Source organism: Leptonychotes weddellii, chromosome 1 (genome assembly GCF_054177405.1).
Source record: "Leptonychotes weddellii isolate Sample4059 chromosome 1, ASM5417740v2, whole genome shotgun sequence".
In the NCBI taxonomy this organism is placed as follows: domain Eukaryota; kingdom Metazoa; phylum Chordata; class Mammalia; order Carnivora; family Phocidae; genus Leptonychotes; species Leptonychotes weddellii.
This window is the reverse complement of record NC_138369.1, coordinates 117767015-117779750: the sequence shown is the minus strand read 5'-3', so window position 1 is coordinate 117779750 and position 12736 is coordinate 117767015. Positions and strand designations below refer to the sequence as shown.

Sequence of the window (12736 nt, the reverse complement as noted above, 5' to 3'; positions counted from 1 at the left end):
ACCACTGAGTTTTTAGACTCCTGCTCACCCTCATGACTCAGGGGTTGCTTTTCTCCTGGCTGAGGAGAAAGGTACTCAAGATCTTAAAGAAAAATGGAGACCCAGCTTCTCAGACAAAGAAGCTGGCATCACCACAGATCCTCCATCTCTTGTGGAGAAATGGTCTCAGATGCCCTTCCCGTCGGCTGGAGTGGGGGGGGGGGGTATTGCCCATCCCTCACAAACACTAAAGGCGGAGATGAATGTGGCTGCTTTCACACAAGGGCCACTTCTGGTTTCTGGTTTCCCTCCCCACTCAGCCTACCCCTTGGGAGGGCGTTTCAGCTACTCGTCATAATGAAAGTGACGTTGGTTTCTCTGCCACGAGTGAATGAGGGGTGAAGAGAGGTATCTTCTTTGTTCCTGGAGCCTGCCCTGGCATTGACCTCGTGCTCCTCAGAAGACTGAGGGGTGCTGAGCGCACCAGCGGAACGGGAGCAGAGCCGGCCCCTGGTGAGGCAGCGGCTCTCTCTGGCTCCCCAGTCATGTCCTGGCAGCCGTCTGCAGTGGTGGTGCTCTTCGTGTCTCTGGCTGGTGAGTGACACCTGTGGCTTTCCATGGTGACCCTGCCAACTCTGGTCCTATTTGATTCAAATGCGTTCTAGTGCCACGGACCAAGGGGAGACAGGACAGCCTGGAGAACAGCCATATGGCTTCAGCTACTGTGGGTATTTGGCTTGGGGAGACCTCCTCCTTATTACCTTAAATGCGTGGAGCACACTTTCCTGTTTCTCCCAAGGGTTTTCACAGTTTGGACTTGTTTTGCATGAGTCAGGCAGAGTAGGTGTCAACTCCAGAAGGCATCCTGGTTCCCGGATGGGTTCTGGGCACCTTATCAGGGAGAGTTTTGGAAATCACGTAGATTTAAGAGATGGAGAACTGAGCCAGACTTTAGAAACGGGACTCTTGCTAAGCGCATTATGTCTTGCTTTGCCTGTTTTTCTCGAACGGAAGTGCTATGTTTGCATTACATAAACAGTGAGTTGTGAAGATGAATGAGATGTGGTCTGGCAAGCTGTGCCATTTCAGAGAGGTATGAGCTAAGGAGTCAAGATTGTTTTAAAACATTACTATTATACTTCAGGTCAGAGAAGCTGTCTGGGAAACTAGGCTTTTAATGATTATTTTTTGTGCCCAACCCCTGCTTTCACAAAGAGCATTTTCTCTCTAGGACATTGAGTCCTCTTGTGTGTCATTACCTAGTTGCTGGTTAATTCACAATTCCTTCCAGAAGCACTGAGTTGAACATGTGAGGGAACCACATGGTCCCGCTAACATGCTCCGTGGGGGGAATGCAGAGGCACTTGATTGTGACATGAATTGTCAGAAAGTTGGGTGAAAGTTCAGGCCAGTGTCCTAATCTGTGGCTGTTTTACTTCTGCCACATTTTCAGAAATAGTTTCACATTCTTCTGGAGGCAAAAGGCGAAATCTAAGCTAATAAAAAGGCAAAAGATCTCAGTCTAGCAGTCACCCTCAGTGACCTGTGAGCAGATGACTAGCAGATTCAGAAATGCAATGAGTGCTCAGTAATTCCCGGGGAGGTGGACAGGAAATACCCCGCTGCCCTCCTCTCTCTGAGCTGCAGATTCTCCAGGGTGAACCAAGTGAACAAAGTGTGTGAAGGGTCCCCATTTTCCAGATTAAGGAATTGCTGGTGGTCCCTCAACTAGCAAGGGGCAGCCCTGAGATTTGCATCCAGGAAGCCTGGTTTCAGGGCCTTGCACGCATAGGTTCAAGACATACTTGTTGAATTGGAGATGAGCAAAAACCATTGGACATTTTGGTAGGAGAGACATAGCTTCTAGGTAAATTAGCTCTGTAATCTTTATCCACTCACTTTGCTGCCCTGGTCTCAAATTTCTCCCCCACAAAATGAGGGGATTTAAATTTGTATCAGTTACATTTAGCTTCAGCTGCTCCTAATAGACAAATAGGAGCAAAATAAACAAGATAAATGTGTGTTTCTCTTTCATGTGAAAACAAGTCCAGAAGAATCCATCCCAGGTCCGGTGTGGGAGCTCATTATCGTGGACTCTCCCTCCTATGTGTGACTCCCACCTGCAAGTTCTTTTCATGGTTCTAAATGTCTGCCGGATCTCCAGCCATCACATACAATTTGCAGGCTGGTTTGAAAAGGAAAACATAAAGGCAATAGAGTGGTCACGTAGGAGATGGAGTCCCCTTCAAGCAGCATTCCCAGAAGGCCCACATAACGCTATCACTTCTACTGCTTTGGCTCAAATGCAGTCACACATTCCCACCCAGATGGAAAGGAGTCTTGGAGGTAGGGTTCCTTATTCTGGGCAGCAAGTGCACAGCTTAAATTTGTGGTTCTGTTACTAAGGAAAAAGGGGAGGCTGGATTTGGGAGTAGTTAACCAGCAGTCTGTGCCACGGGACTGGAGCCACTTCTGTATGGGGGTTCTCTTTGAATCTCAAGTCCCACAGAAAGTAACAGGTAAGATTTATATCTTTTTACTAAAAGATTGAAGGTTAAATTGTGAAACTGTAAACAGAATCTTAACTAAGGGCCCACCCCTGCTGCCTCACACATCCAGAAACCGTCTTCCTGCTGCACCCAACTGGGGCTGCTTCTGCTCCCTGGGGAGGTGCCAGAGAAAGTATATGGGGGCTAAAATTCAGTTCCCTGCCCCTGGGTGTGGCCACGGGGCTACATTTACTTCCCAACTGTGTTCCCAACTGCAGACAAAGGGTAGCCTCCAAGACCTGCCAGGCCAATTCCCAGCTGGCCCCTCACCTCACCTCCCTCCTCCTTATGTTCCCATCATGCTTTACCCCCTTGCTATTCTCCAGACCTACCAGACTCTGAAGACCCTGTGTCTTTGCACATACTTTTCCCCCTGCCTGGGATACCACTTACTTTCTTGTCTGCCTAAAGAATTTGTCTTGGTGTTGGATTCCCCACCCCACCTCATAGCACTCAGGGCTTCCTTCTATAATAACGCTTGTCACACCGAGGAATGGGGTCCACTTATGTGTCTGCCTCACAAGGCTTTGAGCCCCTGAAAACAAAGACCCAGTGCCTGGCAAGGAGCCTGGCTCAGAAGAAGCTCCTACATATCTGTTGAATTGGGTGTGGCAGGGAAACCAAACAAAGGCTATCTGGGAAGGACCAGCCATCCCGGAAGTACCTAGAGAAAAAAACCCTTGCATGGTCACTGAGTTTCCCAGGGCTGGGCTGATGAGTCATCTCTCAGCTCCTTCTATAGGTTGTAGGGGAATCCAAACCCTCTCGCACCTCTTCCTGCAGCTCATCATCTAGAGGAGTCCAAGCAATGGGTCTAGGTTCTGGGGTACTTGTTTGCTGAGTCTCCTGAATCCTGGAGAGAAGATGCTAGAGGATTTGGGGTGTGGGTTTGACAAATCAGCGTGTGAACTCCAGGGCTGTGTCCTTTTGAGTAGAGGAAGGGTTGAGACAGATTCTGAGCTATGTCCTGCCCTTGCCCACTACCCTCTTTGTAGGTGTCAGACAGACTTGCGAACTTAACCTTTACAGAGTCAAAGGTCCTGTTTAAGAACTGTGACCCAATTTTGACAAAGATTGGTCATATACTGTGTGGTCATATACATAGACTTTATAAAATAGAGTATTTTTCAGAGCCTTATTTCTATTAACTACCTAACATATGAACATTCTAGAATGTATTATAATGCACAGCATACCTACTCCTATCAGTTTTCCATCTAATTACCTGCCCATCTTTTATACCCCACACTTGTACCGGGAGATGTGAAGGGGAGGAGAGAAGCCGCAGAAGGGAAGGAGAGGATTATTAGAACAATATTTCCCAGTTCTATCTGGGAACACACTCTGGTTCAATCTGTAACACACTCTGACACTTGGTCCAGCCACCTGCTGGCCCAGCCTTCTGCCTACCACAAAGCCACACACTATATCAAGACACCATGATTGCCATCACCTTTAGCCACCCTATAAATAGTTCCTGTGCACCAAATACACCTTGATGGGTACCATGAGTCATCTTGTCCTGTTTTGGAGGCTGCGTGCTACCCAGTTGAGGATATTCTACTCAGTTGAGAAAGGTTTGCTTTAGTTCATAAGCATATACCGTGCATGGTGAGATTTTTTGAAGGATCTAATGATCACCCCCCACCCAAGAGAACAAAAGGCTAGTGGTTTCCAGTCTCCCAGAGTTCTCTGCAGCAATCTTTGCTTACCACTACAAGATATTCCTCAAGAGTCCATCTGGGAGTGAATTCTCTTTCTTCATAGTAATAGTGTAAATTTAATGGGGTTTCTGTTAGGGTCATGACTGAGGAACCAGCAACTCAGATTTAGCCCAAATGAATTGTGAAAATAAATCTTTCACAACTGTCAACCTTCATACCAATCTTGAAAGGAAAAGTCTTGCTCCAAGTTCTACAATGCAGGCATAAAGTGTCCACATATAGTGATTTTATGAAGGCTTACAAGGAAAACCTACAGTCCATAAAATCCACACTCTCAAGTATCATACATTTCAAATTATCCAAATGAACATTTTAGATACAAAAAAACCCAGTTAGTAATAGTCTCACATAACTTAATGTCATTAATAAGCCTTTCTTTCTTTTTTTTTAAGATTTTATTTATTTATTTGACAGAGAGAGAGAGAGAGAGATAGCCAGAGCAGGAACACAAGCAGGGGGAGTGGGAGAAGCAGGCTTCCCGCTGAGCAGGGAGCCCAATGCGGGGCTTGATCCCAGGACCCTGGGATCATGACCCGAGCTGAAGGCAGACGCTTAATGACTGGGCCACCCAGGCGCCCCTAATAAGCCTTTCTTAAAGGTTATTCAAGGCAATTTGAACTGGTGCTTTTGTCTTTCTCATTTTTCAAGCCAGCTGTGCAGAAATAATTTATAAGCATTACTACTGGGCTTGAAGTTAGAACTTTTCTTCTGGAAAATAATCACTATTTTATCATATAAGCTTTTGAAACCCTCACCAAAGACCATCATTATGAGGGTCTGGTAATTTGGCGTCCCTGGAGAGGCACCCTACTCTTCTTCTCTGTTTTTGTCTCTTCTCTCACCATTCTTCCCAGTGATGCACACCACCTCCACCCACACCAAATCCAAGGGCAGGCTTTGGTTCAGACAGGGGCTCAAGTCTCACCTCCAAAATTTACTAAGTGTCTCACTTCCAGAATATACTAGTTGTGGGATTATGGTCAAGTTGATGGGATTTTTCTAAACCTGAGTTTCCTCATCTGAAAGGTTGATAAAGATAGAACCCATCAGAGGGTTTTTGAGAGGAGTTGGTGAAAGATGACCCTGACCTGAGGCCTGCCATGTAGTGTCCAATAACTTGGACATTTTATTGCTATTATTATAGTAAAAGTAACCACTTAGAAATATAATGAATGAAAGAGGGAGATAGTAAAGGAGTTTATGGATGATTTTGATTAGATGTGAATTTCAGGACTCTAAACACCAGCATAGAGTGATCTCCTTTCCCTTTTACCCATGTTTTCCCAAGTCACTGGCCAGCACTGTGGAGCTCCAACTCCAGTGAGTGTAAATACAATGGGCAAATACAATGAAACCAAAGCATTGAAGAGACAGAGCCATCTCTCAGTGTGCCTGATTCTAAACTCTCAAGGAACATCATCTGCATTTTGCTCAGTTTTCGGATTTGCTATGTGCTTGGGACGAGGCAAGGATAGAACTATTCTGGTTGAAAAAGAGCCAGAACCCTTCCATCCTTAAAGAATGTCCCAGGAGAGAACCTGTGACAATAACACACACTATAGGTATGCTTGACGGTCCAGGAAGATTTCACTTAAACCAACTTGTTTGAGCCTTACAATAATCCTAGAAGGTCTACAATGCTATTATCCTCATTTACCCATCCACTTATCTATTCATCCAATTCGTATGCACTGAACACTTTCTGTGCTTAAGTCCTGGTGGTAAAAAAAAATACAATCTCCACCTTGACGTTGCTTTTAATCTAGTGGGAGAGATGCACAGTCTAAATAAATAAACCAATAAATAAACATATAATCAGGGCTATTATTCTGCTGGTACACGCTGTGTTGCCAGGCTTACTATTAAATATGTTAATACCATCCCCTCATATCATTACAAGTTGTGATTAGTGCAGTGCAGGCAATGGATATAACACGTGATGGGGAATTGTGGGGTGGGGAGCTATTTTATATAAGGATGTCAGGGAAGACTCTCTGAAGATCTGGCATTTGAGCAAACTACGAAGGACAGTCCACCAGATGCATCAGAGCAATTATGGCTTAATTTTCTTTCCTACTTGAGAAAGCCTGGACCATTCAAAAGGTGAGGTAATAAATGACAAGAACTGGTCTCTCTTTGCAAAAACTGACAGCAAAATAAAAAATGGAAGGGAAATGAATCTCCCATCACTGGAGGTATTTATGCATCGATTGGATGGACACGTGGCAAATATTCGTAGGTACAATTCAGACACCAGATTAGGGTTTGGACTAGATGATCATTAAGACTCCTTTCAAACCTGGGATTGTATGATTGTATGCAAACTACACAACTCCGTGTAAGTCTTTATTACCACTATTCATGCTGTCCAGCTCTATCAGGGCATCACAGCAGCACCCCACCCAGGACCACTCTCCATTCGGAGCTGTCTGGATTCACACTGGAAGATGGGGAATGAGGGGGCATCCGCACTTAAATTAAGCATGACCACTTCGCGGCGTTAGTACCACACCCTGTACAGACAATGGGGCTGGACACAGAAGAATATCTGCAGTGTGATCACAACCCTGTAAAAAACATGGGTGCAACCCAAACTTTTAAGCTGTGGCCTTGTGGTAGAATCTTTGGTGATCTTCACTTCATTGTTATATCCTTATAAATTTCACCCAAATATAAATATATGCACATTCCTCATTAAAAGTAAATGAGCATGTTTGGAAATAACAAAATAAATCATGTTTATCTCCAAAAGAAAAGTAGAACTACCATGTGATCCAGCAATCACATTTCTGAGTGTATGTGTATACGAAGGCAATAAAGCCACTATGTCAAAGAGAAAAGTAAATAAATAAATGCGTGTTAATTTGTTGGGCAGAAACATCAAAATGGGGGTGGGGGAGGGAGGCACCAATGTGAATTCTTAGTGTGGTCACACTTTTATTTCCTAATTTGCAGGGACTTTGCATTATGGCAGTCAAATAAGAGCAAAAATGTTTCCAGAAACCGCGGACTATCAACCTACAATAGCAGCAACAGCAGAGGCCACAGCAAAGCCTTTCCTGCAACTAACTCACCAAGTCCCTGGCCAAACTTTAGCAGCCAGATCAATGGATGGTCACGTCCCCTCTCAAAGAGCTGCCCCAACCTCCAGCTCTGAGCCCCCAACCACACATACAACAGTAAAATCTCTGGTAACAACTTCCTTGATAGCTACAAACAGCACCCCAGCTACCAGCCCGACAGCCCACACCCTAGTCACAACCTTGGCCACACCCAATAACTCCCACACAGCTGCTCCAGTTACTGAGGTTACAATTGGCCCCAGTGCAGCTCCAGGTTCACCGCCAACCACCATCCCTCCAGCGGCACATATGACAGGAACCAGCCCACCAACTGTCAGCCACACAACTAGGAAAAGCACCCAAACCAGTCACCAGACCGCCCTTCCAGCAACTTTGTCCACCCCACTACATAACAGCACAACCAGTCACAAGTCTGCTCAACCCAGTCATGCCCCAGGCCCAACCCCAGCTGCGCACAATACCACCCAAACGGCCTCACCTGGCACCACGGCTTCCAGACCCACTCTTGCACCTCGGGCTTCGTCAGCCAAGACTGGAATTTATCAAGTTCTAAATGGAAGCAGGCTCTGTATCAAAGCAGAGATGGGGATAGAGCTAACGGTTCAAGACACAGAGTCGGTAAGTTGGGGCCATAGGACTGTAACACTGTCTTCAAAAAGTGTGAGTATGGTGTGTCTTGCTGAGAATAGGCATTCCCCTGCATCTTGTGTCTTTTAATGAAATAAAGGGCTGCAAGCTCCTCTTTCTCCAAGGTGCTCCATTAAAAGATGAATCTGTTTTAGAAAACATACAAAAATAAAAACTGATAGAGACTGGTTAGAGAAAGGCACACACCAAACCTGTAACTATGCATACCTCTCACTTTTAGCCAACATGGACGGAGTGTTGGGGTGCGCTCCGTGTTGACCTCAAGCCTCAGCAACTCTCCTGTGAAGTGAGGGGTTTGGCTTGCATGGTCTCCATGGTTCCAGCCAGCTGCAACATTAGTATCAAAAGTCCAGGTTAACAAGAAGATTAGAAGGGGTGGCGGTGGGGTTAAGATTATTCAATTTACTAAAGGAATCACCATAAAAATAATACTTTCTTTTTCTGCACAGGTTTTATGAAACTTCCACATTCAGGTTTTCATTTGAAACAGAAGTACATTAGACAGCAAGATCTTTCCTGTAGTACCTTGTAACATGTTTAATTTAACAAAAATTAAATTCTATGCAGTATGTCAGGAAAAGACTGGCTATAAATGATCTATCAAGGACTCTTACTATGGGAGAACTCCTTTAAAAAATCTTTGAGGGAGACAAACCATAAGAGACTCTTAATCTCAGGAAACAAACTGAGGGGGGATGGGGTGGCTGGGTGATGGACATTGGGGAGGGTATGTGCTATAGTGAGCGCTGTGAATTGTGTAAGACTGGTGAATCACAGACCTGTACCTCTGAAACAAATAATACATTATATGTTAATAAAAAAATTGAAAAAAAAAAAACAATCTTTGAACATAGCAGTTTGGGAATGAGAGGTGTTTTCTGGGGACTTGGAAGTTTTCGAGTGAACACGCACTAGACTTGAGTTTCGGGCTCACTTAGTAGCCTGCGCTTCTGGTTCCCTAGCTAGAGCTTTCTTTGATATCTCATTGATCTGATCTATTTTATTTGGTTTAGGTGTTTTCACTTCAGAGATACTTCAACATCGACCCTAATGCAACCCAAGCTTTTGGGAACTGTGGCTACCGAAAATCCAACCTTCTCTTGAATTTCCAGGGCGGTTTTGTGAATTTCACATTTACGAAGGTGAGGGCTGAGCTCCTTCATACTAACTGGCTCTAGCATCGCTTTCCCTTTCCCTCACCCTGGGGTCCGGTGGTGCAACCCCATACTTCACTTTAAGTTCCAAAGGAAGTAGATCTCAGAGCCTTTTGAGATATTCCCCGATAAGAATGAGGGGCATGGAGATGGAGAAGAGGGAAGTGTCGACATCTTATGTTTGCCTCCTAACCCCTTAAGCCTCCTCCGTGCAACCCAAGAAGGGCTTCAGTGCCTCTGAGGGGGAGACTTGGCCTTGGGGAACCCAGCCACAGGCGCCCTTTGCAAACCACCCAAAGGAGGAAGTTATACAGATCAACAGACCCATTGAAATTCCCAGTGGGCACACAGAAATATTATTCTCAGACCAAAATCAAATGTCACCATGGGTTCTTTCCAACTGTGGCAGGCAAGATTCAGGGACTAACCAGGCACTGGGTTTTCCAGACCATATTACAAAAGGGATGGACAACAGAGTGGAGCAGAAATACGATGGACATGAGGTCAGAGAGTCTTGGCTGAAATCTGACTCTGTCACTGTTCTCCTTGTGACATCAGGCAGGCAACTTAACCTATCTGAGCTTTATTTGAACACTTGAGAAATGGGGGAAGGGAATTAAAGATCACCTCTGTAAAGAGCATTGTTCAGTACTTGGAAAGTAGATGTTCAAGAGCCAGTAGCTATGATTACAGTGGCTCAAGTGGGTAAGTGTCTTGGCGATACAACGTTGGTCATCCCACTCTCAAAGGAGAGACTTATCCCTGCTTCTCCCAAAGTGTCATTCAAATAGGCCAAGTAAGAGCTGGCCAGGGCGGGGGCGTGGGGGTGGGGCGGCGTGCTTGCCAAGAGTACACTTGCAGCTGGGACTTGTTGTGGGCCTCCTTCTTACCTGTTGAATGTGACCCCTGAAGTTAGAGAGGTCTTGGGTGGCAGAGCTTGGAGAGGAATGAGCATAAACATAGGCATGAAACAAGTCAAGATTGGCTCTCAGCCATGATACTGATTAGCCACATGATCTTGGACTAGTTGAGGCATGTTTTCTCATCTATAAAATGGAAATAATGACACCTCCTTAGTGGGACCCTTGGGAGAATCAGAAATGGTATATGTAAACTGTCTTGCACAGTGCTTGGTATATAACAATGTTCAATAAAGGGTGTTGACATTCTTAACCTCGTGTCAAAGGCTTTATCCTCCTTGTGCATATGGTTCTCCTTAAGGTAGAGATGCACTGGAGAAGTCAGGGGTTTCCCTTCAGTATCAGATGGGAAAAACATATTCTTTCACACCAGAAGAACATTCTGGGAAGAATATGTGCTCTACTTCTGGACAACTGAGATTAAACCTACAGAGGGGTCAGGAATTCTTTTAAAGTCACTTCAGCAAAAGGGCAGAGGGTAGAGGCACAAACATCTCTGCTTTAGCTCAGGGCCTGATTCCACCCACACTCCTGCCCGTGTGAGTAACTGTCTGAAGGCATCAGAAAACCTCAGCGTTTTCTGTAGCACACAGTGGCCACTGCCTTAGGCAGGCCTGCAGGAGTTTCTCTGGCACCTTTCAATGTCTCTTTTTGCTCCTTTCCTCTGTCTCCTGATGCCCTCTCTGCCTGCCTTTCCAGTACCTTCAGACTGGATTCTGTTTGATCAAACTCCACCCAACAGTCGAACTGCTACCTTTCTGGAAATCTCTGTGTCTCCAGAGGTATGGGTAGGAAATGAGTACTGAGATAGAGCTAGAAGGACCAGCAGGGCCTCTCTCCCCTCCACCCCTCTTCTGGAAGAAGCAAGGAGAGCCACCATCCGTGGCCCCAAGTTTGCATTAGCTGCTTTGCCTGAGTCCCGCCAACCAAATTCACTTTATTCATTTCATTCCCTAGCACCAATTCCTCAAGCAGCTGACCTTAGCTCTACAACAACAGGGAAGCAAAGAAGCTTACAGAAAGCAAAAGTTCCCGCCAGCTTTAGTCCTTCAGGAGAATTTCCACATTTTAAAAGAGAACTTGTTTAAGCTAAAATAGTGACCACAAATTCGAAGATCACAGGGGCTAAGTATAGAACTTAAGGAGAGAAGTAGGCTAGTAAAATTTTTTCCCCCTTGAAACACACCATCTTTCTTTTTTATTGTCCCACTTTCGCTGAAGACTTCATCTTCCCATTAAGTCTGCGTAGGAAAAACGCTGGAGGAATGAGATGACAGAGGCAAGCCTCAGAAGTGAGGAAACACAAGGGAGGGGTAGGACATGCCCATCCTCCCCAGAGGGGGCAGCCACTCCTCAGCTCCGGCTGGTAGGTGCCAGTGGCTGGACTGGCCTCCCTCCCTGGGGACTGTCACTGTCCTTTATGGTGGACATTCATTCTGGATGACCGGTACACATTCTGAGTGGCTATGGCCCTACCGTGTCAGTTGTTATATTTTAGATATCACCTCTCTCAGGTGGTCACAAGAAACCAGGGTTGTCAGATCTTCTGACTATTCAAGACAAGGCAGAAATCCAGATCTTTTTATTTTTAAATGCTGGCAACACATTTTTTTGAAAACTTGAACAAAGCTGGCCAAACAGAACACAGTTGTAAGCCAGATGTGGCCTGTGGATGCTCTGCCCTAACAGGTGGTCTGTGCAAAATGTATTTAAACAGGGAAGCCATCTTGTTTCTTCCACAGGAGAAATGGCCTCAGCAATTCTGTCAGCCACTTTTCCAAATGTAGTTACCCTCTAGACCACATTTCTCAACAACAATAGTCGTAACATTTGGGGCCAGATAAGTCTGTGATGGGGATTGTCTTGTGCCTTGTGGGATGCTGAACAGTATCCTTGGCTTCTCCTTACTGGATGCCAGGAACAACACTCAGGCCCATTGGTGACAACCCCAAATGTCTCCAGACGTTGCCAGATGTCCCCTGGGGGGAAAAATCACCCCTGGTCAAGAACCACCGCTCTAGAGAACAAGAAAGTCTTGGAAAATAATTTATGTTAGTTATGACATCATAAGTGTTATAAATGAGAACCAAGTTGGAGAATGGTAAATGGATGCTGGTAAGCAAGCCTGAATTAACAATTTATTAATAGGAATTTATGGAGACCCTATTGCGTCCTGAACACTGAATTTAAGAAATAAAACATATGAACATAGGGGAAGGGAAGGAAAAATAAAATAAGATGAAAATCAGGAGGTAAACCATAAGAGACACTAAGCTCTAGGAAACAAACTTCGGGTTGCTGGAGGGGAGATGGGGGGTGGGGGATGGGTTAACTGGGTGACAGGCATCAAGGAGGGCACTTGATGTAATGAGCACTGTTATATGCAACTGATGAATCACTAAATTCTACCTCTGAACTAATAATACAGTACATGTTAGCTAAATTGAATTTAAATGAAGAATTTAAAAAATTTTTTAAAAAGAAATGTTATAAAGAGAGCGGTTAACCTCCTATTTGGGAGAACAAAGCTTTGCTAAGACTTTTTTAATACCAATTTAAAAATATCTTTTTGTTCCCGTGTAACCTAGTTTGACTTGTCAAATCATTGTGAACATTCCAAAAATTTTATTTTTTTGCTTATTCAGTAGGATGGGGAAAATTATAACAGGACTTACCTCT

General features: G+C 44.9%; 1 protein-coding gene across 5 annotated transcripts in view; it reads left to right on the top strand.

The window, feature by feature from the left end:
- The first annotated feature begins 342 nt into the window (after positions 1–342).
- Positions 343–12736, top strand: part of LAMP3 (lysosome associated membrane protein 3) — a 33369-nt gene continuing 20975 nt past the window's right edge. For 4 of the 5 annotated variants that reach the window (XM_031032516.2, XM_081830307.1, XM_031032515.2 and 1 more), the window contains exons 1-3: positions 345–573; positions 7208–7953; positions 8997–9125. In XM_031032516.2, the coding sequence (XP_030888376.1) occupies positions 525–573; positions 7208–7953; positions 8997–9125 (924 nt within the window). In that variant the 5' untranslated portion in view covers positions 345–524. Of the gene's footprint in view, positions 574–7207; positions 7954–8996; positions 9126–12736 lie in introns of all 5 variants that reach the window. The other variant, XM_081830283.1, reaches the window with a different exon arrangement.